Source organism: Ursus americanus, chromosome 3 (assembly GCF_024610735.1).
Source record: "Ursus americanus isolate L20-20 chromosome 3, mUrsAme1.1.p, whole genome shotgun sequence".
NCBI classification, from domain to species: domain Eukaryota; kingdom Metazoa; phylum Chordata; class Mammalia; order Carnivora; family Ursidae; genus Ursus; species Ursus americanus.
The window spans coordinates 43797440-43822137 of record NC_142129.1 but is presented as its reverse complement, the minus strand read 5'-3'; the positions used below and the strand labels follow the sequence as shown (position 1 = coordinate 43822137).

General features: G+C 40.5%; 1 protein-coding gene across 9 annotated transcripts in view; it reads right to left on the bottom strand.

Moving 5' to 3' along the window:
* PDE1C (phosphodiesterase 1C) overlaps window positions 1-24698 on the bottom strand; it is a 620160-nt gene that overhangs the window by 14004 nt on the left and 581458 nt on the right. For 8 of the 9 annotated variants that reach the window (XM_045792902.2, XM_087860925.1, XM_045792906.2 and 5 more), the window contains one exon: window positions 6456-6524. In XM_045792902.2, coding sequence (XP_045648858.2) covers window positions 6456-6524 — 69 coding nt within the window. Of the gene's footprint in view, window positions 1-6455; window positions 6525-13527; window positions 20154-24698 lie in introns of those variants that run through there. The other variant, XM_045792904.2, reaches the window with a different exon arrangement.

The window sequence follows — 24698 nt, the reverse complement described above, 5'->3', positions numbered from 1 at the left end:
ACGTAAGAGTCACTTTGCTATAGATATGTAAAGAATCAAGGAGATGTCCCCAGAAGAGTTTCTCAGTGCTGAAGCTTTAGGAGGACCCCCTTGTTAATTATTTGAAACCACACAAGTGGTTCCTTAATGCAGTGGGGTCTGGTGGCTTCTGGATTGAAGCATGTTACGAGCAGGGCTTTCTTCATATCTGAATCCTCATATCCCAACACCCATCTCTCCCAATATGTGAGAAGGGAAAACAAGAAATTTCTCCAAAATATATGTAAAATCACCTGTACGTGGATGAAACCAAACAAAACTGTCTTGGAAGGCAGCCGTAGGTTTTTCACTTAAAATTCTTAATACATAATATTTTGAGCATACATTAAAGTATGGATAATAATAATGTCAAATTCCCATGTATTTTCAATACACTTTAATAAAATCTTAACATTTTGCATAGTAGTTCATAAGTTTATTTAAAGAGATTAAATGTCACAAATAGAGTTGAAGTACCTAGTACACTCTTCCATGATACTTCTCTCCCCCATCGCACAAAAAACATCCTCTAGAACTTGACGTTTATTATCCCTGTGCATATAAACACTCTATAATTACATTTGTATGCATCTATTAAATACCTAATATTTTTGCCTGTTGTAAAAGAGAATATAAATTGTGTTAGATGGTATAGATCTTGTTGCAACTTGTGTTTCTTGTTGGATATTACATTAAGCATTGTTTCTAATAACAAAAAATGAAAAACAACCATCAGTAGGAGAATGATTGAATATCCTGTGTCTCATTTATATAATAAGCTGCTACACAGATGTTAAAATGGACAACGGTTTTCAAAGAACTAGCTTTACATTCTGCATAGAATTTCTTTTCCTGTATGTTAGCAAACTTCCTGTAGGTTTTTTTTAAAGGTGTGCACTTAAAAGCAGGGTAGAGCTGGATTTTGTTGTCCTTATCTAATCAGATAATTTCTTGTATTTTATTACCAGAGTTTAAGCCATTTGCAGTTATTATTGTTACTGATATTTTTGGACTTGATTCTACTACCTAAATTTGTTTTTTTTTTTTTTTGTATTTGATTATCTACTATCTAATTTTGTCAGTTCTTTATTCCTTTTCTTCCTTTCTGCCTTCTATTATGTTGATACATTTTTATTTATTTATTTATTTATTTATTTATTTATTTATTATTATTTTTTTTAATGATTTTTTATTATATTATGTTAGTCACCATACAGTACATCCCCGGTTATGTTGATACATTTTTATATTCCCCGTCTTTGTTGTTGTTCAGTTCCCAATTTAAATGTTATAGGCTATATCCCAATTATTTTACTGATGACCCTTTGTATTAAAATTTACAAAATTACAAAGTTCTGCCCAAACACAAAATAGATTTTAGCAGTCCTTAATTTTCTACTGAATAAACCTCCTTCCAGCTGTAGCTTCCATTTCCTATTTTATTTTTATTTATTTATTTTTTTAAAGATTTTATTTATTTATTGACAGAGAGAGAGACAGCCAGTGAGGGAGGGAACACAAGCAGGGGGAGTGGGAGAGGAAGAGGCAGACTGCCAGCGGAGGAGCCCGACATGGGGCTCGATCCCAGGATCCCGGGATCACGCCCTGAGCCGAAGGCAGACGCTCAACAACTGAGCCACCCAGGCGCCCCCCATTTCCTATTTTAACACAAAAATTGGACATTATTTCTTATACCTACTCACTCAAATTTACCAACATGTTTTATTTATTTGTGTGTATACCATTTATTCTTGTATCCCAAGATATAAGAAGATACACCTTGCTTTGGAGTTCATTTTTCTTGTTTTTGAAGTATATCCCTTAATCTTTCCTTTAATAAAGTCTGCAACTGGTAAATCATGTCATTATATACCTGAAAATGTTGTTACTTTGACTTCACTCATAACTAATAATTGAGCTATTTTAGCTATTGGTTTACTTTCCCTCAACACATGGTAGATACATTTTCATTGTCTTCTAGCATGTACTATTACCAATGCAAATTTTGCCATTAGTTGGTTGTCATTTTATTATAAGCAACCTGTTTGAATATAGCCAGCTTCCCATGGCGTTTAAGAATTTCTCATTCTTGAGGTAATTTTAGGCAATCTCACACCATATCATTAGCGATGCATTTGGTTTTATTTCGGTATGGCAATTGAGCTGCATTTTCCACCTTGGGTGAGTCTTTAGGGCCATTTATCTATCTTCCATCCTCTTTCATTTTTTATTGAGACGTAAGTCACATACCATAAAATTCATCATATGGAGTGTAGAGTTCAGTCACTATACTCACAGGGTTGTGCAGTCATCACCAATATCTAATTCCAAAACATTTCCATCACTACGGAAAGAAATCCCATACCTGTGAGAATTCACTCCTAATTCTTCTCTCTCCTCAAGCTTCTAGAAACCCCTCATCTATTTTTTCTTTCTATAGATAAACCTGTTCTGGATATTTCACATAAATGGAATCATAAGATGCGTAGCCTTTTGTGCCTGGCTTCTTTCACTTAGCAAAATGTTTTCAACGTTCATCCATGCTGTAGAATGTATCAATACTTCAGTCCTTTAGCTAGATAATAGATAATAATCTATTGTACAGGGGTGCCTGGGTGGCTCAGTTGGTTAAGCGTCTGCTTTTGGCTCAGGTTATGGTCTCAGGGTCCTGGGATCAAGTCCCACATCGGGCTCCCTGCTCAGTGGGGAGGCCGCCTCTCCCTCTCCCTCTGCCTCTCCTCCCAGCTCGTGCTCTCTCTTAAATAAATAAATAAATAAATAAATAAATAAATAAATAAATAAAATCTTTTAAAAAATCTATCATGTAGATATAGCACATTTGGTTCATATATTCATCACTTGGTGGACATTTAGTTTCTCTCCACTTTTTAGCTATAATGAGTAATACTGCTTTGAATATTTGTGGCCAAGTTTTTGTCTACACATATCTTTTCAGTTCTCTTGGGAATAGGCGTGGAATTGCTCTGTCATTTGGTCACTGTTATGTGTAACTTTTTGAGAAATTACCAAACTGCCTTCCAAAGTGGCTGCACCGTTTTACATTCCCACCAGCAGTGCACAAGGCTAGTAATTTCTCCACATCATCGTCACGCTTGCTATTATCATCACAATTCTAGTGCACGTAGTGTAGAATGTCATTGCGGTTTTGATCTGCATTTCTCTAATGACTAATGATGTTGAGCATCTTTTCATGTTCCATTTGTATATCTTTTTTGGAAAAATGTTTACTTAAATCTTCTGTCCTCTTTTTAGTTGGGTTATTCATCTTTTTATTGTTGAGTTGTAAACATTCTTTACATATTCTGGATACTAGACCCTTGTCAGATATATGATTTTCAAATATTTTCTTCCATTCTGTGGATTTTCTTTCCACTTTCTTAATAGTGTCCCTTGAAACACAAAAGTTCATATCTTTAACAAAGTTGTGTTATTTATATTTTTTGGGGGGGGGGGTTAGGTGTCATACCTAAGAAACCACTGCCTAATCCAAGGTCATAAAGATTTATCTCTGCATCATCTTCTAAAAGTCTTATGGTTCATGCTCTTTCATTTTTTTATATGGTTCCCTCTCTATACTGTGTTTGCTATCGAGTCCTAAGGACTAACTTCCAACACTAATTCTCTTTTCAGCTGTGTTCCACATTGAGTTCTTCTTTCTTTTTTTAAGTTCCAATGACTGTATGTTTATTTGTTTTTTTTAAATTTCAGATTTTGAGTTGCTACTTTTGCATATCTCTGTTCTTGTCTTTTTTTTTTTCTGCACAATTTTATTTTACTGTTTTTCAAGGGCTATTATCCCTCTATTTGGCTCTTCGAGTATCCTTAAACATGACATTTTAAATTGTTTGACAACCTACACCAAGAGTTTGCGGTAGAGGTATTTGAGTCAAGGGAGGCAACATGTGGTATTCCTGAGGTAGGGAGAAGTAGCGAGCTGGCCGTTGTAATGAGTGATGTGAAGAGTGTCTGCTAGATAACGCACGGTGAAGTATGTCAAGTGTTTTGAGAACAACCCACTCCACTTCTACAGGGTTTGGAATGGTCAGAACTCAGTGCCTAAGACACTCAATTTAAGACCAGTTTAAATTGCCACACTAAGGCCAAGGACAAGATGGTGGCAACTCGAACTCATAAGCCTTGGAAACCGAGCAGACCAGTGACAGGCCCCCAGCACAGCAGGTGGGAACCAGGTCAGCTCTGCAGATTATTGTGGATGTCCAGAATGACATCAGAGGTGCCACGTGACCCAGGAAGGTTATAACCTTACAGAGAAAAGCAAACACCATCACAACACATTGGAGTTATTCGATTTGGAGCTCTTTTCCTCCTAATGTCTCTAGTCCTAAAAACACCAAAACTACAAGCAGGAACAAGATGAAAGAGGCTTCCAGAGACTACAGAGCAAGTTTGAGCAATACCAGAAAGCAAGTTAGTATAGTTAGTACAACTCCAAATTTGAAAATGAGTCTTTTCTGAAGGTGGTTGCTTTCTATATAGTCACAAATGAAAATGGATAGTTCTCACTCACACGCCCACATACCCAGTCTTACAGACATTAATGAGCACCCAATGTATGCTTGTCACCTCGTCAGGCACTGGGGCCAAAAAAAAAAAAAAAAAAAAAAAAAACAGTCCCCACCCTTGGAAAAGCCACCTATCTGTGAGTAAAGGGGTGTACAAGCAAATCATTGTATGTCACTATTAACTCTACCTAGATGATTCAGAAGGATCACAAAGAGAAATTATCCAGAAGAAAAGGGTAAGGAGTACTTCAGGCAGAATGACCGTGGCAAGAAAGCTCAAGGTTTACTCAGTGGACACGGAGTCCAGTTTTTGGACTGCGGTAGGGAAGATACAGGAGTTGAGGTTGAAATCTATACAGATTATATTTTATCTAATCTAAGATGCCCCTGATTATAAAGTGAACTATTATTTCATGTACAACCAAGAAAAAATGCTGCTCATTAAATTATAACACAACCCTGCTTGCAGAACATTTCTATTGCAGACGGGCTAAAGGCAAGGCACTGTCCCTCTCAGAATGGATGAAGTTCGGCAACTCCCAAAAGAAGAAATGTCAAAGACAAATTAGAAAACAGATTCTTTTTAAAAATGATAAAATAAATGCAAACTGAATATGAATATAATTTTTCTTACCAAGTTAGTAAAGTATTAGTGTTAGCATTAGCAAGAGCATAGTAAAAGGCAAACTCACCACTAAAAGTATAAAATAGTACTATCTTTCTGGAAGTCACTTTGACAATAATGTGTCAAGAACCTGAAGACGTACATATTCTTTGAGCTAGTAATCCTACGTAAAGGAATCTATCCCAAATCCATACTTACAGACTCAGAAGAAGATTTATGTACAGGAAATAGAAGGTTATTTATAATAACCTAAATGCAAGCTACATAAAAGCCAAATTTATCAATGAATATATAAATAGTGATATAATATGAAATGTTAGTCTCTGCAATATTATTTAATATTTAATAACATAGGGGAATATAATGTAATAGTAAATTTTAAAAGGGAAGAAACAAAATTCTATATAGGATATAATTCCAATCTAGGAAAAAAAAGTATTTAATAAAAACTGGGAGGAGAGGCAATCTTGGTTAGCTCCGAGTGTTAGCATTATTGACATCTTTTCTTCTTATAATTTTTGTTATGTTTCAAATTTGTCAATGTCCATATTTATGACCTCTCCTTCCTCTTAAACAAATGCGTTCTTCCAAATTTTACTTATAAAAATTAAATTATGGTAGAGAATGTAAGCCTATGGATGGAGACAAAATGACCAATAGGTACCCCTCATATTAAATAGTAATTACACAGGATCATCATGAATTCTTAAAAATTTCTGGTAAATGTTAGATGGTACCCAATACAGATTGCACGTGACTTCCACATTTCTCAATAGTAGAGAACAGCCACAAGTCAGTACCATGCTAAATTTACAAGCATTATTTCTAAGCCTTATCATCAGGCAGACAGACAAGAAACAGAGTTCCTAGAAGCTGGGTAAGTGTAGTGAGCTTGCACAATCTGAACAAGGCAAAGCTGGGATTTGAACCCAAGTCTCTCACAAAGGCTCCCACTCTCTCGCCTGTACCATCTGTCTCTCAAAGAAGTTCTTCCATAGCATGTCCAGATGAACACCCAGGAAGAACAAGATTCTACTCTTTTTATCCATGAGCAAAAAAGATTATGAACCAAATACGAGTTCATTATGTCCCTTCCCGGAGGAACTTTACAAATGTTGATGACAGAGGCGAAGCTCTCTGATATATGGGGTGGGCTAGATAGATAAAGGGCCAGGTTCCCAGTCCATCAACTGCCAAAATCAACTGAGAAACTAGTCCTTTCTGTTACCCGTGATTGCTAAGATTATGGTGCGGTGCCATTTACCCACCTGGCAAGGTAAGGCGACTTGCAGAGCTAGTGCTTGGGGCTGGCGAACCGTGAGAGCGCTTCTTTGTGCCTGGAAAGAGGAAAAAAGGGGTAAGGAAAAGTAGGATCATAGGATTGTGGACAGACTTGTTGGACGGGTAAATGCTCATCTGAAATATTATCAAATGATCCAAATGTTTGGGTCTGAAAACAACACTGGGGAGAAGGCTGGGTGAGGTCGTGGGAGCAGCATGTGTTCCATGGTCCAGAAGAGCCAGGAGCTCAGCCTTCACTTCTGTGTGCGTGATGGCTCTTGGTCTCCTGGTTGGCAGGTTGGTATGTTGGGGACCAACACACCACGGAGCAGGGCTGCACTTCAGATCCACCAGGGAAGTTTTCTAAATATACGGTTGCCTGAGCGCCACCCCCAGATTCTGTTTTCATTGTACTGATGCCGGCGGAACTCCGGCATCAGTATTTTTAAAGTCCCCCAGATGATTTTCGTGTGCACCCACGGTGGAGAACTGCTGCTGTGGACTGTGGACAGGAAAGTTCTCAATTTAGAATCAAGGCATCGGGGTGGGGGTGGGGGGGTTGTCCCTATAGCTTTTACATGTTATTGAACCGCAAACAATTAACGTGAGTTTTCTGAAGCTCAGGTCTTCGTCTACGAAAGGAGGGAAATCGCTATGACCTCAGTGTGTTCTGGTGAGGACGAAAGGGACCACGGTATGTGAGAGTGTGCAGGAGGCCACGCAATGCTAGGTTAGTGGGGTCTGTGAACTCCCTGCAGCTGGCATCACAAGTCCCACTGGGAAAGGGATTATCTATCTCTGTTCATATGAACAGCTTCATGGGCCATGGGGGAGTGACAAGGCAGACCTGCGTGAGGATCAGAAAGGAGAGCAAAATGAAGGGAGGGCTGAGTTGTTGTGCAAAAGAACATTTACATAAATATATAAGTATGTGTGTGTGTATGAGTGTATACACACGTATATACATATATATTTTATTATATAGACACAGGCATGCACATATATACACACGTTCACATAGATACATATATATCTTATATGTATATATATATGTATATATATATGTATATATATAAGATATATATGTATACAAATATTATTTATTCGTTCATTCATTTCTTTCTTTATGTTGCCATCCACAGTGGGGAAAAGAGGCCTGGATGGTGGAAGCCAGCAGCACGGCAGATGCTGGAGTGTGAGCTGGCAGAAGGGCAGAGAGAATTCTTAAACAGAAGATACACATGAGCTATGGTTCTTTGTATTACAAATCCCCTGACCCTATGCAAACTTTTTGTAAAGTCGACTTTGCACACACAGGCCTGGTGTCTATGGAGGTTGTGTTCATTGAGAAACTGAGTCACCACAGGCATGGGCAAAGATAACAAGATGACCCCATTGACTGACCCACATCAGAAGAAGCAGGAACTTGGGCCTGGAAGTGAACCCCAAAGTCGCTGGTGAGATGTGGAGAAATACACCTGGGATGGTGCTTGCGACAGTTTCATTTTAGTCTTACTACACTTGACATTCTGTGTTGTTGTTCATTATTATTATTATTGGCTGTAGTAGGAGTAGTGGTGTTAATAGTTGGAGGAGGACTAACAGTAAAAACAGAAAACACAAAATTAATCCGAATACCTCAGAGCCACAAAAATGGCTAATTTGCATGAGGTGAGAGAAGCTCTGGCAGAACTTTGTGTCTCCATTGTCCAGGGCTTGTGTATGCCCCGAATAGCAGAGCTGGCAGGGAAATCAGAGGGCCCAAACCTGGTTATGACTGTGATTCCGAAGTCCCTGAGGTGACTTTTATAAATACGGCTTCCAGGGCCTTTCCTGAGCCTACTAAAGTGAAATACCCAGGGAACGGACCTGGAAGTTTGCATGTCAACAAGGTCCCCAGGTGGGTCTAATGACCATTGGTAGAATGAGGTGTCTCATACACCCCGAGGTGAAAAGATTTGCCCAAAGTGATACTCTGGGTCAGGGCCAGGGCTGCCTCATTGCACAACTCCAGGAGGTGCCACTCATTCACACCATATCCTACACAAACAATGGAGGGCCTGGGTGTAACAAGTCAGCCCTGACCTTGTCCAGAGCCCCTTCTGATCCATGGCAAATGCCATCTGGGTCCCACAGAATCTGCATTTACATGGAGACTCAACGACTCAAAGCATTTATCCCTCCACTCACAAAACATTTTGCTTGTTTCACTGTCCCTTTCGGACAGGGTTTCTCAACAGCAGGACGCCTGGGCTATAGGAGCGGCTATCCTGTGCATAGTAGGATGTTTAGCTGCATTCCTGGCCTCGACCACTAGGTGTCAGTAGCACCTCCCCTGTCGTGACCATCAAAAATGTCCCCTGGACCGCGACAATGATAAATGTTCCCTAGGAGCAAAATTGCCCTCAGTTGAGAACCATTGCTTTAGGATGGAGGCTGGGCTCAGGTTTTTTATTCAGAGTGGTGAGTCACAATTTGACCACTCGGTCATTAGTAATAGTCACTGTCACACATCAGGTAATTACTATGTTCTAAGCCCCACATTAGTTATAGACATTTAAATGTACATTAGTTACCTTTTCTGATACTAACTCTCTGATGACAAAAAAATTCCCATTTTGTAGAATTTGGAGACAAAAGGAGTTTAAATAATTTACACAAAGCTACTGAGTGTTTGGGGCAATATTTAAGCTAAGACCCTTCAGAGTTCAAACCTAGAGAAACTTTTCCCCAAGACTCTTGCTGTTTTTTGACTAACCCATTATCCAGACTTCCTTCAAGTGCAGTTATCCTAAATTTGCCTAAGGATAAGAAAAACCTAAGCAGTAATTTTAACAAAAAGGAAAAACTAAACCAGATTCTCAGGCTCAACCAAGCACTGGTGAGCCAGCATTTCCTGAAGGGCCTGGATGTTTGACAAGTGCCCCAGGTGACTCTGATCTTCAGGCAGGCTTGAAAAACTGTGTGTGATAGAAACTTCTTTTCTTGTCTCACTATTGGAAAATATGGCATTCTGCTTTCCACGGATACTCTTGTGAACTTGAGAGATCAAACATAAAGTTGCCTATGTGAGCACTTGAAAACTTGCAAAACACTGAATCACAAGCTTTCACTGTTATTACTTGTAGAAACACTCACAAGTACCAGGTGATTTCACAGAAATGCTTGGTGCAATTTTTTAAAAAAATCACCTACGATGATCTTCCAAAAGTCTGCAGTTTGATGGCTTTTTCTTGAGGCAGCTTTTCATCCCCTTGGTAGGTTCTTTGCAGATGCTGAATGAGATGGGAACCCCTGGGAGCCTTGGGTCAGTGGAACAGTAGAACTGCAAGCCCTCTAGACACAGAGTTGTTTTTTCTGTGTGCTTGATGAAATGCCCAATAGATCAGGTAAAGGGAGAAATCATCCACGCCTCTCCTAATCACGAGACACAAACAGGCAGCAAGTGGAGACATAAAATAAACCTTTTTGCAATTTCCCCAGCCCTTCAGGCGACATCATGGACCACTGGGAGTGGTTAGGTTCTGAGTCAACCTCCCACTGGCTCCCCATTCCCTGAGGTTGTGTTCCTGAAACCATTTTCCATGCCACAGCCACCAAACTACCTACCCTTTACTCACAGTTCATTTGTGGAAATAATGCTCAACTTCTGTAAGTTTCATTTCCTATAACTCCACCCCCTCCCTTGCTCCCGTTCCCGGGGAAACCGTTCACACGTACAGAAGATCTAGGTCCAGATCAGCGTCCAAGTTGGGCCCCACTGTTCCATGGCAGCAAAACGCCTTGGGACTCATAGAACTCTTTCTAGGATTCATTGTCGAAATCTGCTTGGGACGCTGCTTTGTGAGTGACTGGGAGCTCACTGTCAGGGCTTTTCAATCCTGGCTACGCATTAGGGTCATTAGGGAGTTGTAAAGGAAAGATGCTGATACCCAGGCACGTCCCCCCCCAGAAATGCTGTTTCGTGGTTCCAGCGGGGGGGCGGGGGCATGGGCATTTTTCAGGCTCCCCGCTGAGCCTGCCCTGCGGCCCTGAGTGAGAAGCCCACACTCAGTGAATACCCATAGACTGTATTTCAGTCGTCAGGGGACACGTTCTTGCTTCTGAACAACTGGGGTGCTTTATCCTCTTGGATGAGTCGAATCTTAAGTGGTTTCTTTTCATTTTTATTGAGGTTTCCAGGAAACTCAGATCCAATCTATGACATAATGCTGGGAACTGGGGAGGCCTATCCAGCCTGCATGGCTTGCACACTAACATTTACCTCGGTTTACTCCATCTGCACTAGCTACTTTCTCTCTCTGATTTTAGTCTGCTTTCCTAATTTTTTTTTAAATTGACGACGTTTATGTGATTTTAGAATTCTAAAATATTTTATAAATGAAGTAGGTAAAATGAAACCATGAATAAACAACTACATCAGGGCTGACATTGCCAAGCTTCTTTTTCCTCATCTCTAAAAATTTTAAAACATTTATTTTCAGGATAGAATTGTGAGAATCAAGTAACCGTTCACACGTACAAGTGCTTAGCAAACCGTGCAGTGCAATACAGTGTTTATTATTCGTTTATATTCGAAAGAAAGGGGTGTGTGTTTGTGTGTGTGTAAAGTCGCTAATACGTCATCTTTGTTAGATAAGCATTTTAAGGTCACAGATTACATCGTCCTTGACCCACGGCATGTGAATGTTCAAAGAATAAACAACCCAATCCGTCAGCTTGGGGCAGAAATGTCATCACAGCAGCTTGTGTGACTGGAAGTATCTTTTGACAAATGCATAGCTTTCAGATATTTCAAATTAACGTCCTTGGTTGGTTCAGCTAAAGGGCAATGAATCCAATTCATCAAGAGTCTGGAGCAGAGGACACTGATGGAAGTGACAACCAGCCCTGCAGCAGATACACACACCTCAGACTCAGGACCGAGAGGTTAGCAGGAAACCCCAGTGGTACGCAGCTTGATGTCGAACAAATCATTTCCCTTCTGCAAAATAGGGTGAGCACAGCCAAGCCCAAGCCTGGCGGGAAGGGGTGTTTTCAGAGCCCTTGAGACCGAGCGTCATCCTTAGTAAAGGTGCAACAATAGGAATGTTGTCACGAGGCCAGCAGGCAGGTCCCACGGGCAGAGGTCGTGCTGAGAGACGGAAGTGGAAAAGCGTCTATCACCCTACTGGCATTTGCAAGCCCTTTCTTTTAGCATGTTGCAACGTCTGCCTTTGTGATACGCACCACCTCTGATCTCTATGGCACTTGGGGTGCGACAGAAGACAACAAGCCATTGTCTGCTGCCTTGGAACAAATCCCCAGTTCGGCCTCTTCCCATCCTTGACACAAGAACATCAAGAGAAGTGTATGCTCTGCTCAGGGCTGGGGCATCACTGAAGGAGTTTGGCGGGTTTCAAACCCACCCATAATTCCCTAAGAGCCAGTTTCCAACAGTATATCAATTAGAGCTGCACATTCACCATGTTTAGTAACACTTCTTTCCTGCCCCGTACACCCACCATCAATACTATGCCTGCTTTGTAACTGGATGTTGGCTCATCACAAAGAACAATGACCAAAACCACAAGAGCTCCTCAGATACGCAACACCACAGGCTCTTTAAATATGGCTGTTTTAATGTTTGAACATGGTTTGGAATTGGGCCAGCAAATGACGAGTCAAACGAATGTTCACAAGCTTTGACCCAGTAACTATACATCTAGGAATTCGTCCAATGGAGATATTCGGAAATGCAACAGAGCCTTACATACAAAGAACTCCACTGCTATATTATTTACAACGGCAAAATAAATAAATAAATAAATAAAAACACTTAACTTAGTTGTCCAACAGCAGAGTCGGTTGAGTAAAACGCTAGAGCTGCAAAATGAATTATTATTTTGCTACTGAAATTATATTAATAAAGAAGTTTTTTTTTTTTTTTAAAGATTTTATTTATGTGTTTGACAGAGAGAGAGGCAGGGAGAGAGCGAACACAAGCAGGGGGAGTGGGAGTGGAAGAAGCAGGCTTCCCGCTGAGCAGGGAGCCCGATGCGGGGCTTGATCCCAGAACTCTGGGTCATGACCTGAGCCGAAGGCAGACGCTTAATGACTGAGCCACCTAGGCGCCCCAAGAAGTTTTTTTTAAAATGGGACAGTGCTTATAATCTAATGTTATGTGAACAAAGCATAACACAAAGGTAAATATACTGCACTGTATGGCCTCCGCTGTGTAAAAATGCAGAGCAAAAACCATAAGGAAATGAGGAAAGAAGTGACAGTGAATGATTGTTGGATAGGGTATTACAAGTGGATTTAATTTTATTATACTTTTCTGTATTTTTAAAAACGAGTAAGTTCTGTTTCTGCTCTGAGAGAAAGAATTCTAAAAGATATGTTTCCAATGCATGGCCAACACAGCCACTTTGGAGGACCATCACAGCCCCCTTTGTCAGAGTACTAATCTAGTGAGGTTACTATGCAGGAACAGTGGGTAGGTGGCCGGGTAGGAGGGTGCTAGCTGGGTCAGATGCGTCCTCACCACTAGACAAGTCCCTCTTCGGGGCTGGTGTGAAGGAGGCGGGCTGGGGGCCATCCTGGATGTAAACCATGAGTATGCTCACAAACAGGGGTAATGACAATTCCCTAGTCAGAGCCCTTATGTTCACTGCTGCAGAGAAAGAAAATATTGCCAGGTAGACCTTTCAAGAGAAAAAGAAAGATGAAAAGTCTGGAATTTGAAAACTGGCATTCCTGGATTGTCAAACCATGTCATCATACCCAGAAGAAAACGAAACATATGGAAGCCAGCTTCATTCCATGAATGCTGACACTTCTTAAGCCCCGAGGAGCTTCTGATAACCCATCCGCCTCGTCCCTCAAAAGTGATGACATGAGCCGAGCTTTACTGTGTAGCTTCTGGTGTGCAGACAAAGGCACTTGGTACCTGGCTATTATGTGACTTTCGGAGGAATACAAAAGAGACGGATGGTTGAGTGAGCTCTTGGACAGCCCCATATCTCGGACAGCACACAGACCACAACAAAAAACACGGAAAGAAAGAAAAAAACAGCATTTGATTTTTCAAATTCCAACTGAGAGATTAACTCATTGTTTTTATTTGGTAATCAGAAGAACACACAGGTACTTATTCGTCACTAGATGATGGGGGAAATTATACATCGACAGACTGTCAGCCTCATCTGTGCAATAAAGATTACAACGAACACATCCTTAGTTTATTGAGAGCAGTTTAGCATTTCTGTTTTACGTGAATCTTTAGGAATTATTTTTGTATTTGGAGATGTGATGCTATGGTATTTGAATAGTTCGTTTTAGTACAAACCAGCATCACAGGGAACAAAACACTCTTCTTTAGAATGGATGGCCATTCTCTTGCCCTATGACATACAAATGCAAATTGCAACCTGCATTTTATCTGCTAGAGACCTATTTTACACCATGGAAGTACATTCTAGCACTGCTGTAAAAATAAACGTAAGTTCGTTTTCCCATCTTCCCTTGTGGAGGAGCATCCTCAGAACACATCCAGAACTCTCTTCCTTATCCCTCCAAAGAAGTACTTATTCGGCATGATTTGGACTGAGTTTTGGGGTTTTGGTTCTGCTTGCCTCCCTCTTTTGAATCTTTCTAAACATCCTTGGCATTAATCCAGACACCGCCCACAAATCTAGCTCAACAGCAACAAAATCTAAGGCTGAGATGAGCGGAGTTATCCATTCACATCGGGCCAGTGCCCAAAGCAGGAGAGGGTCTACAGACCCACGGTGAGCACCTGACATCCTAAGGGTTAAACCCTGTGAGGGCAAAGCTTGTGCTCCATACTGAGGGAAGATGACCGCATTACATCAGCCTCAAAGTGACCCACCTTGCTTTGGGTAACTGATCTCCCATGAGGATTTCCTTTATCCTGCTTCCTTTCCCCCAATCTATTCCCTATTCCCCAACTACCTACCCCACCCCTGGCACCCAACATTTCCTCATGTTAATTACACTGGAAGAAGATGCATATCTTTCCCCCATTATTTTGTGTTTCCTTGTGCTAAAATGATACCACGGGCAGAATGGCTTGCCTGGACAGAGGCGAAAGAAGGAATTTATGAAAGGTAGGAAAATGATAGAAGAAAAGAAGGGAAAGGTAAATGAAAGGTATGAAAAGGGGAGAAGACTCTTAAATTAGGTAGGGAGGAGGAATCAAGCTGTACAGTGGGCACCTGAGCCGATAAAAATCCAATCGAGCTCTACAAATGAAAATAGCAAATATTTTTAAAAATTTTTTTTACAGCATATAAAATTGTATAAAAATATCAAAGCAAGAAAAAAGGAAAATGTATACTCTACAGTTCTATCTCTAGAATCAGTTACTGGACAGTACCTACGGCTGTAGGTTTTTACTATATATCTATGTATATTGGTGTGCGACTCCGTCTCTGTACCATCATACATATACCCACTCAACGACAAGGACACAAGTATACAGATACCTACCCCAAGACAGATCGTGACAGAGCAGCACAGACTCTACAATAATGTGCCTCCAGGGCAATCTACTTAAAAGCCAATCCATAGCTATTGAGTTTTAATGGGCTTTATTTTAAATGAATTATCCTGTACCATAACCTGGCAGAGAAATGCTTCTTCAGGCTAAGAAGCCAGCTCCCATGAAAATACGTGGGTGAAGGTCAGTGATCATGGCTGAAGCTAACCAAAGGTGAGAGCCTCCATGAGGACACCGACTGGCCTGCTCCAGCCAGCATTTATCCCCAGAGATGCATGGTCTTCCCAAAGGAGGTTGAATAAGTATGCCCCGAGGGAGCTGAAAGGGCCCCCCCCCACCCCCTGCTTCTCCTGGCTCAGTGGATAGCAATCTCAGCTGGGTCCAGGTTCACTGAGGGAAGCCAGCCATGGCCAGTGTTGATGCACTTCTACTTGGGAACAGGAAGCAGAATAAATATAAATTCATCTCAAATACATCTGCAATGCTTTAATGAAAAATGGGAGAGGTGGGGGTGGATTAGTTAAAATTACCAGGAATTAATGTTCAAATGGACTTTCATGAATTTTTCAGTCCGGGTCTCCCACTGTACCCACGCTTGTTTAATGTAAAAACAAGGTGTTCTTTCAATGAAACAATTCTTGATGACCGCACACTTGCCTGGAGGGATATACCGTCTTTTACAAATGTCTACTAAGAACATCCGGAGGACTGCTACCCATTTTTTCTAACCTCTCTGAACTCAAATTAACTGAACTCTGTCAAATGTTCTCGGTGGCTCTGCTACCATTCTAATTCTACTGTCACCTCAATGCTCAGGCTCTTTGACGAGAGGAAATCTTAACAACTGAACTCTGTTCTTGCCAGGTAATGTGTCGCTGGTTCTCAGAGGGATGTTTCATAGAAATATTGTGCTGTTCATTACAGTTTTTTCATTAAGTTCATTTTCTAAGTGATAATCAGGCCTTTAATGATGGAGCAATATTGATGAATCATAAGTATTACTTTCCATTTATTCACACATGAGATCCAATATAACATCATTACTACAGCATTAAGTTCTTTAATGTCCAATTTTGCTGTGGTTCAGTGCGGTTCCAACCATAATATCAGCAGAGCAGAACTGGGCAACGATTGCCCACGCTGCACATACAGGATCTTCTCTTTGCTGCAAGACCAGTCCACTTTGGATTTTAACTATTTCAACTCGGATTATAATTAAATCCACTGGTATTTCATATAGATGGATGTCATCGTCCCTTTTGGAAGAACAATTTCAGATAAATCCGGTCTTGTTTTGTTTTTATTTTATTTTTCTTAAATCCAAAAGCCATAGAGAAGTTTTTATTTTTTTCATAAACTGGGCCCTGACAATTTCCCCCAAACCACCTGCAATTTCTCTCCCTTATGATAAGCTACTTATGTCACTAGGGTATGTCTGCATATCCTTAGAAAGTCAGCCTTTAGTGATATGCTTGGCATATAGGAAATGTTGGGCTTCGTTGGCACTCACAGGTGGATAGCGGAATGCAGCTGGACAGTTGTGCACCTGCTTCCCGAATGCTGACTGTGTGGGGGGAGGGGACCACAGCACTGCAACTCCTGTTGGGATGTGTGGGGATCGCAGAATCAGAACAAAGTTTCCCACTGGAATCACCTTTATTGGGGACATAATACTGTGTACATAGGCTTTAATCTCAGAATCTTCCCTCTTGTTATGAGAAAAAGATTTAGTGCTTTCTTTCTTTTGTTTTCCCCCATAGTCCACAGGGGACATTATGAAGTCATGTTTATCATGTAAGTCTCTGCTCTAAGGTTAAGAATAGAAGAGAATATTTCTATCTATCTATCTATCTATCTATCTATCTATCTATCTATCTATCTGTCTGTCTGTCTATCTATCTATCTAATCTATCATCTATCTATCTAATCATCTATCTATCCATCATCTATCTATTAAAGAAAAGTGATCCATGATGGAAGTGATACAAAAAGACCAGTATTCTTACTCCCAAAATATGGATTACAAAATTGGTCTCCATCTTTTCATCTGCGTTCTGCCTCACATCCCGTCTTAATGTTTCTCTTGACTTTCTCACTCTTCGAATTTACTAAAGGCATAGTTATAGGAGGAAAATATAATACAATGGCTTTAGTTCTCTGCAAATGCAATAAACAGGCACACTAGATTCTTCTTTGGCTCTGAGATGTTTAGATACTATTTTCCTGTTTAAGTATATCAGGTCCTTCATGGGATCCTTTCAGATGTTTTCCATAGTTTTTAAAAGATTCAAGAATGAAACAGATAATGGAAGAAAATCCATTTAAATGTAATGGGTTAGAAATGAGTCTCTTGCCTGCTGCCATAAGTTATTAGGGCTCGTAACATAAGAAAGGCTGGCACGAAATAAAAGATGGAAGAAAGACCTCCCTATGGATCCGTCATTATGCCTCAAAACATACCACATCCACAAAACCTGGATGTAGAGCTCTTAGGCGACGTAGGGACCCAAACTTTAGGGTTCACTTCATTTGGAAAGTGTTCCACCCAGGGTCATGTAGAAATTGTGGTTTGTCAGTGGTGGAAATGTCCCTACTGCTTTCTCCACATACTGGTCAATTCTTAATTCACGTGTGTAAGCCCTTGCTTTCTATGTGACAGTGTAATACTGAGTAAGATTTCAGACTCCATGCAATGGAAGGATATGTGTCCCATATCGCTGCTCCTTTGCAAGCTGTTTCAAGAGAACAAAAAGACTACAGAAAGTGCGCCAGAGCTCTGGAAATAGTGTTCTTCTAGTCAATACGGACTTGGGATCATGATTTCAATGTTTTATCAAGTCCAATATTAATGTATACCACAATAATACATTGATTTATATTTTTTAAAAGTAGATAATATTGCATTTTTACTCAATGTCCCTTCCAAATACTTTTTAAGGGTTTAAAGATGAGTTACATGGAGTTTTGCTTTTCCACACTGAGAATTCCAGAGTTCTATACTGAATGAAACTCTCTTCCCACTCTTTTTCAGCTAATGACTTAAAGCAAATGGAAAATATTACCATCTTTATTGTTGCTAGAAAAAATGGCTATATTCCTATTTCTTTTTCAGATATTGTTTAGTCTGACTCATTACGAGTATAAAAGGGAAGTTGTAAGCTTTCTGTTTTGACCGGCTGCAAAGCTCTACCTAAGAAAGTACAGAACAGAAATGAGGTAAAAGGTTCAGGTTCCAAGATGAAAAATTTGAGATGCCCTGGTTGTATTTCGTTCCTATATGAAACCATACCACCTCGAAGAGCAGAGTTTGCAAACTGATGTCCCACAGATGGAGTGCAGGTTACAGGCATGCTTTTTTCGACCAGCACAGTCTTTGGAGATTTCTGAACTCATTGCCAATATTTAAAAATTTGGAGAGGGTTTATATAAAACCCTAGGTATCTAGACCCCCATTGCTACATAGCACTAATCCTGTAGCTGACCAGTCCCTGCCCCCTTTCCACAACACACACGTCAACAAACAAAAGGCTCCAATTCCTCACAGTCCCTACTGCTCCTTAGTGCCTCAATGGTACCAACTGCCATTGATCACAGTAACTCTGACATTACATGGCTTACTCATTTACTTGACCTATGAGGCCCCACGTTATTTAGTGTCACTGTTATGAAAAGCAGAGGGAGCAACAGCAAACTATGTGTTATTACAAGGCAAAATGTAAAAAGCTGACCAAAGAATCATGTTCAAATATCAGTACCAACTGGGCATTCTACACAAGAGTTCTTCAGATCTTTCTGTTGGGGAATATGTCAGCAAGGCAAGAGGCTCTGTAGACTACATACACGGTCTCCTTTCATTCTGAAGAAACAGCAACATTTTGCCTTAGTAATAAGAAGATCTTTTAAATGTTTGTTCTGGTGTTTTTAATGTAGAAATTAAACCTGCAATGGGGAATACACCTAAGCCTACCATCTAGCTCTCTCTCTCCCCCTATTACTAACCCAATTCTATCACCAGCATACTCATGGGGTTCCCCTTGGGAAGGACTCAAAGATTCCTTTGTGAACCATACCACCTTTTAAGAATCAGTTTTATCCAAATCACACCATTTAGACCCATAACATTACCCTTTACTTACACTTCACTGGATCCCATTTTTGACTTGAATTCAAGGGGTGTATCTTTATTCTCTTTCCATGCTACATCCATGACTCTTGCTTTTGATTTGTGCTATTAATGATCTGCTATGTGTTATTTTTAAAGACTCACTAAAATGAGAAGAATTATTTGACATATTTCCCTGATACTAATTCCCTTAGCACTTCCCTGAATAGAAAGAAGAGTGATTAAGTGAAACCATAAATATCCAAAAGAAGAGGACCGGCCCATGGTAAAAATTTTGGTAACCACTTAGTTATGGACGCTACCCAATGAAAACAATATGTCTCCCACCTAAACAGTATGGTCATCAGCGGAAACATTCAGGTTTATATTGATGAATGCACAGATAAATTAAGCATTTACAAATAAAGAGTCCTATCGGATAATCTCTAAAAAAAAGAATTTCATATATAAATGGAAAGACAAGCATAAGAACAATTTTTAAGTCTGAAAGAAAATTGGAGAAAAAGAAAGTTCCTGACTCAGGAAAGAACCCCCAGAGACTGGAATCATCATCTTAGCTGTGATGAAGGGCCAGCACGGCTATATTCACCATCAGTAGCCAGTACAAAAATAACAATTTAAAGGAACGGCATCGACAGTAGTAAAATGGCAATTACTGTGCACGTGGCTTTCTCAGGCCTCCCTCAGCATATCCAGGGTGTCCATCCTCATCGGGCCAGACAGGTGCCTTGAAAGCCAGGGCATTAGCAAAGAATTCTGAGGAAGTACCTTTATGTTTTGTTTCTGTTTGTGCAAAAAGCTCAAGTTGTTTTATTTGCCTGGGGGAGGATTCCCCAGAGTTCTTAGACCTCAAACCAGTCCCCAGAGAGCCATCTCTTGGAATGAGGTGGCATGAGGGAAGGCCAAGTGTGGGGGACTTGATTCTCAAAGTTGGACACCTTCCCCAGTTATGGGTCTTTGTGGAAGGAGGAGAAGGAGAATGAAGCAGCTCAGCTAAAATGATGCAAGACACTGGCAGCCTCTTTTATTGTATGTGAGGTGTGTTTTACTCTTCTGAATCTGAAAAAAAGAAAAAGAAAAAGAAAAGTGTCAATGCTGCCTTTCCCCCCCGCCCTTCTCCACCCTCCGGGTCTGAGGAGAAGAAAATCTGAGGAACAAAAAAAAGGGGGAGGATCAATTAAACATTTCCATACTAGTCATTGCTGTCTCCTTTGTAGCACCGTTTGCTCTGTTCATAAAGGGAAACTCTCAGTGGAGGATTTTAAACACTGGTTACATTAGAAATCTTAATAGTTACTTTCAACTTGATTATCAAACATGTGGTTCATGCAATATGGATACTAAAATACCTTATTTTGCAACCAAGATGACAGTGACTGTCAGGTCTGGCCAATATGCCTCAGAGGTCAGTGAGATTGGAAGAAATCAGATTCATCAAATTCCAACAATTTCCGTACCAGAAGCAATGCTCCTCTCTCAGAATTTTTGCACCCCCACCTCCCCCTCAGAGGCTTTCCCAAGAAGATTTAAAGCAAGATGTGTCCCAACTGAAATCATTACGCAGGTGGGTAAATCACCTGACTTCTCTCCTGGACCCAGAGTGAGGTGGTGGAGGAAGAAGACAAAGATGGAAACTAGACTAAGTTAATGGAAATAGACAATAGTGGATTTTTTTTCCCCACCTGGCATACTCTACCCCGCGCAAGCTCACTGGGCTTGGACAGAATTTCTAGAAAGCAAGCAGACAAACAAAAACCATCATGTCATTGCTTCCCATAAATGTTCCAGGTCTGTAAGTCATCATGCCTTATCATTAGAGAGGGTTCCCTCCTGTGCAGGGCTCCAAAGGGAGAGGAGTACAGTGGCTTAGATTTTAAGGATAACACCATTTACCTACAGAAATGTTAGGAGTCCTTAGTGGATAAGGAACATTTCCTATTCAACTTGAAAGACTAAGAGACTGTCTTAAATGAGACTTAGTTGAAATCAGGCAGCGAACTAGTTGAGAAAAAGGAGAGCCCTACCTAATCTTTTGTAATTACTATCAATTCTCAATTTTCCAGGGGCCATTGCTCCAATCCTTCTGTTGTTCCTCTTTCTTCATTCTGGTCCCATGTATGTTTACCCTCCATCAGCACCTTCACCCATTTGGGAGAAGTAGCAGAAACGAGAAAAACTTCTGACCGGTTTACGCTGATACCCGCATTGGCAGTGAGGGAAGTCACCAGTTGCCTCTCTGGAACTAGCCAGTGAGGGAAAGGGGTAAAACAAAAGCTGAAATCAAGGACTAGAAATTTCCCCCTGATTCTGATCATCTGAGCAATTTGGTCTGGGTGGGAGTTGCAAGACAGCAGTCCTCCTCAGTGCTCTGGGCCCCGCCATTATCCGTTTGAGGTCCTATGTAATGAGACTCCTTTCAGACAGTCATCATAGCACTAACCACCTTAGGAGATGTCCCCAGGCCCTCAACTATAGAACCCAATTTGATTATGATGATATAAGTCTGAGGTTGATTTTTTAATAAATGACGAATTGGTTGGAAGGATGCTAGGGACAGCTGACAAGGACCACTGTTATACCCAGTAAGCCTCAATTAGCCAAGAAGGGAAGGGATGCACATCTTCTCTCATGTGGCCTCCATGAACAGTGGCCAGCTGTCCAGCTTGCGGGGTTCCAGAGATGGAAAGGAGTCCATCTAGGATCTTAATGGACCCCAGAGACCCTTGAAAGAAGACCTTTCTTCTTTTCTAGTCATTGCTTCTGAATAAGATGAGAAGTGACTGGCTGTGGCTCTCCACCCTCCCCTCCACAGTCTTCTGGTCAAGGGATGGAGGGAAAAGGTAAATAAAGGAAACGTGTGTCTAAGCTGCACCTGTGTTCATTAAGTACAACCAACAGTAGAAGATGCTCTGGAGCTGGGTCTGGGACCTGAATGACCGTCCTAGTCTTTCCAAGCACATGCTCTCTCTAAAGTAGTTTCCGTTTATAAATCTCTTCGGGCACTTGCTGGAAGTTGCCTTATACCACAGCTACCTGCAAGATGCTCTACCCAGACTGTAGTAGATTCCTTGAGGGCAGGGAAAACATCATTTATCTTCATAACTCTTTGCATATATTACAATGCCTGACACATTGCACATGCTCAACCAATTATTTTTTAATTGAAAGGAAGTGAATTAAATAAGCATCAGGTAGATGGGGCAGATAGAGAAGCATGATGATGAGCAGGAAGTCTCTCCACCCTTTCTGGAAATCTTTTCATAGCAGGAAATAAAAACTAGAAAGAAAATCATAAATGTCTTTATTTTATATTTTATTCAATACCAAGGTACGGTATGTTAAAAAAATGTGTATTTCCTTCAAAGAACTTGCCCCACTGTGGAAACTCATGTCCCAGAGAAGGGACACCTGTTGTGCAGGTGGCTTTGACATGGTCTGTAAATCAGGCTTGCTCCTCACTCACTCCACACTTCCCCCTCAACTTTGAGTGTCCTATATTTGCTTTGTTGCAGTTTCGTTTTATCTTTGTTTTCAATTTAAACTAAAATTGGATAAGCATTTTAAGCTAAAATTGGGTAAGACCACAAAGTATTATGAAAATAAGTTCCTGAAGATAAGTAAGTGGCCACTCTGTATTTAACTGAGATAAAGGATTATTTTTTGTTCTAGGGCCTTTGAATTCCATTGATTGTAAATCTATGTTGGCTTTTTGGGAGTCCACAAAAAGCAGTTAAACTCAACCACCTTTTTATGACTGATAAGCAGAAATGGTAAATATCTCCACCTAACTTGGGATAATTTGAGAAAATATCTGAGCAAGTGCCATCCACCCACCCACCTCCTGACCAAAGACTTCTTATGTCTCAAAAAGGGGCAGCCATGGAGGCTCTGAACCCTGAAGCACAGGCTGTATGAATCCACAGAACCGTATTTACTCTACGGAAATGAACAACAAAAAATGTTTCAGCAACTTCATTGGGGAAAAAGGAGGTGAAAATTGACACCAGTGAGGCCTTGTTTATCCCACCCTTCCCACACTACTCCTACAGCTAAGTGGAGATGCTATATGAAATCATTTGGTTTAAAGATAATTGTTTTAAGAAGAGGCTTAAATTTCAATTTAACGTGATTTGACTCTCAAAATGTATTTATCTGTCATAATGTTTATTCCTAGATCATCTACAAGACAGTCTCGTCGGAATCTGGCACCAGGCTTGAAAAACAACTGCAAACACTTTTCTTTTTCATTTTTCTTGGTTTTGATTTTTTACAGCCTGATTCAACTATCATCCAAGCTCAAAGAAATAAGCTGACTTGGCTGAGAACAGAGCTGGGATTCAAACCAGATTTTCAGGTTCCAGAAACTCTACCATAGCTGCCTCCGTATGGAGTCAACTTTCTATGAAAACAACAAAATACAGTAAGCAATAGAAAGAAAGAATAAATGTGGCAAAACCAAACCCAAGTTTAGATGTCTAATAGAATTTCTGTGGGGCTTATAAGTGGGTTCTGGTTTGGTTTTGTTTTATAATAATGAGGAAATGCTAAAAACAAACAAACGTTATTTTAGATATAGCTGTTAGAATTTATCCAGGCACAGATCTCACTGTTTTAGGTCATAAGTGCTATTTTAAATAGTTATCACTCAATATCCAAAAGCATGTATTGCCTGCTTTCTCCTTGCCCCAAATGATACTGGATATGATTACAGTATGATTATTCTAAGTTAATTTCACTGCATGTAATACTAATGCTACAGCTCTAAGATAGATGGGCGGATGGATGGACGGATGGATGGATGAACAGATGGACAGACAGACCGAGTAAGTGAATAGGTAAATTTATGGGAGTATAGCTTCCTGAAACCTTGCCTATGCCAACATACTGAGCCTATAAATTGTACCCATTTAATTCAAATACACAGACTAAGAACAGTACAAAAGATGGTAGTTTTTTTTTTTTTAAAGATTTTATTTATTTATTCGACAGAGATAGAGACAGCCAGCGAGAGAGGGAACACAAGCAGGGGGAGTGGGAGAGGAAGAGCCTGATGTGGGGCTCGATCCCATAACGCCAGGATCACGCCCTGAGCCGAAGGCAGACGCTTAACCGCTGTGCCACCCAGGCGCCCAAAGATGGTAGTTCTTAGCTCCAACCCTTGCCCAATTTTTTTTTCTTTTCTTTTGATCCATGGCATCTGTGCTATCACTGAGAATAATGATGGTATTAAACTTTTATTCTCTAACTTTTCTGCCTTCTCCTTCCCTTTACACAGCATGGTTTTTCCAAACTGAAAAATCTGTGAATAACTCACTCTCTTCTGCCCCACACTGCCCAAGGTGTTTTACTGTTGTTACTCTCTTATTAAGAACTTAGTACTTTGGAAAACAGTGTGGAGGTTCCTCAAAGAGTTAAAAATAGAGCTACCCTATGACCCAGCAACTGCACTACTGGGTATTTACCCCAAAGATACAGACGTAGTGAAGAGAAGGGCCATATGTACCCCAATATTCATAGCAGCATTGTCCACAATAGCTAAACTGTGGAAGGAGCCGAGATGCCCTTCAACGGATGACTGGATTAAGAAGATGTGGTCCATATATT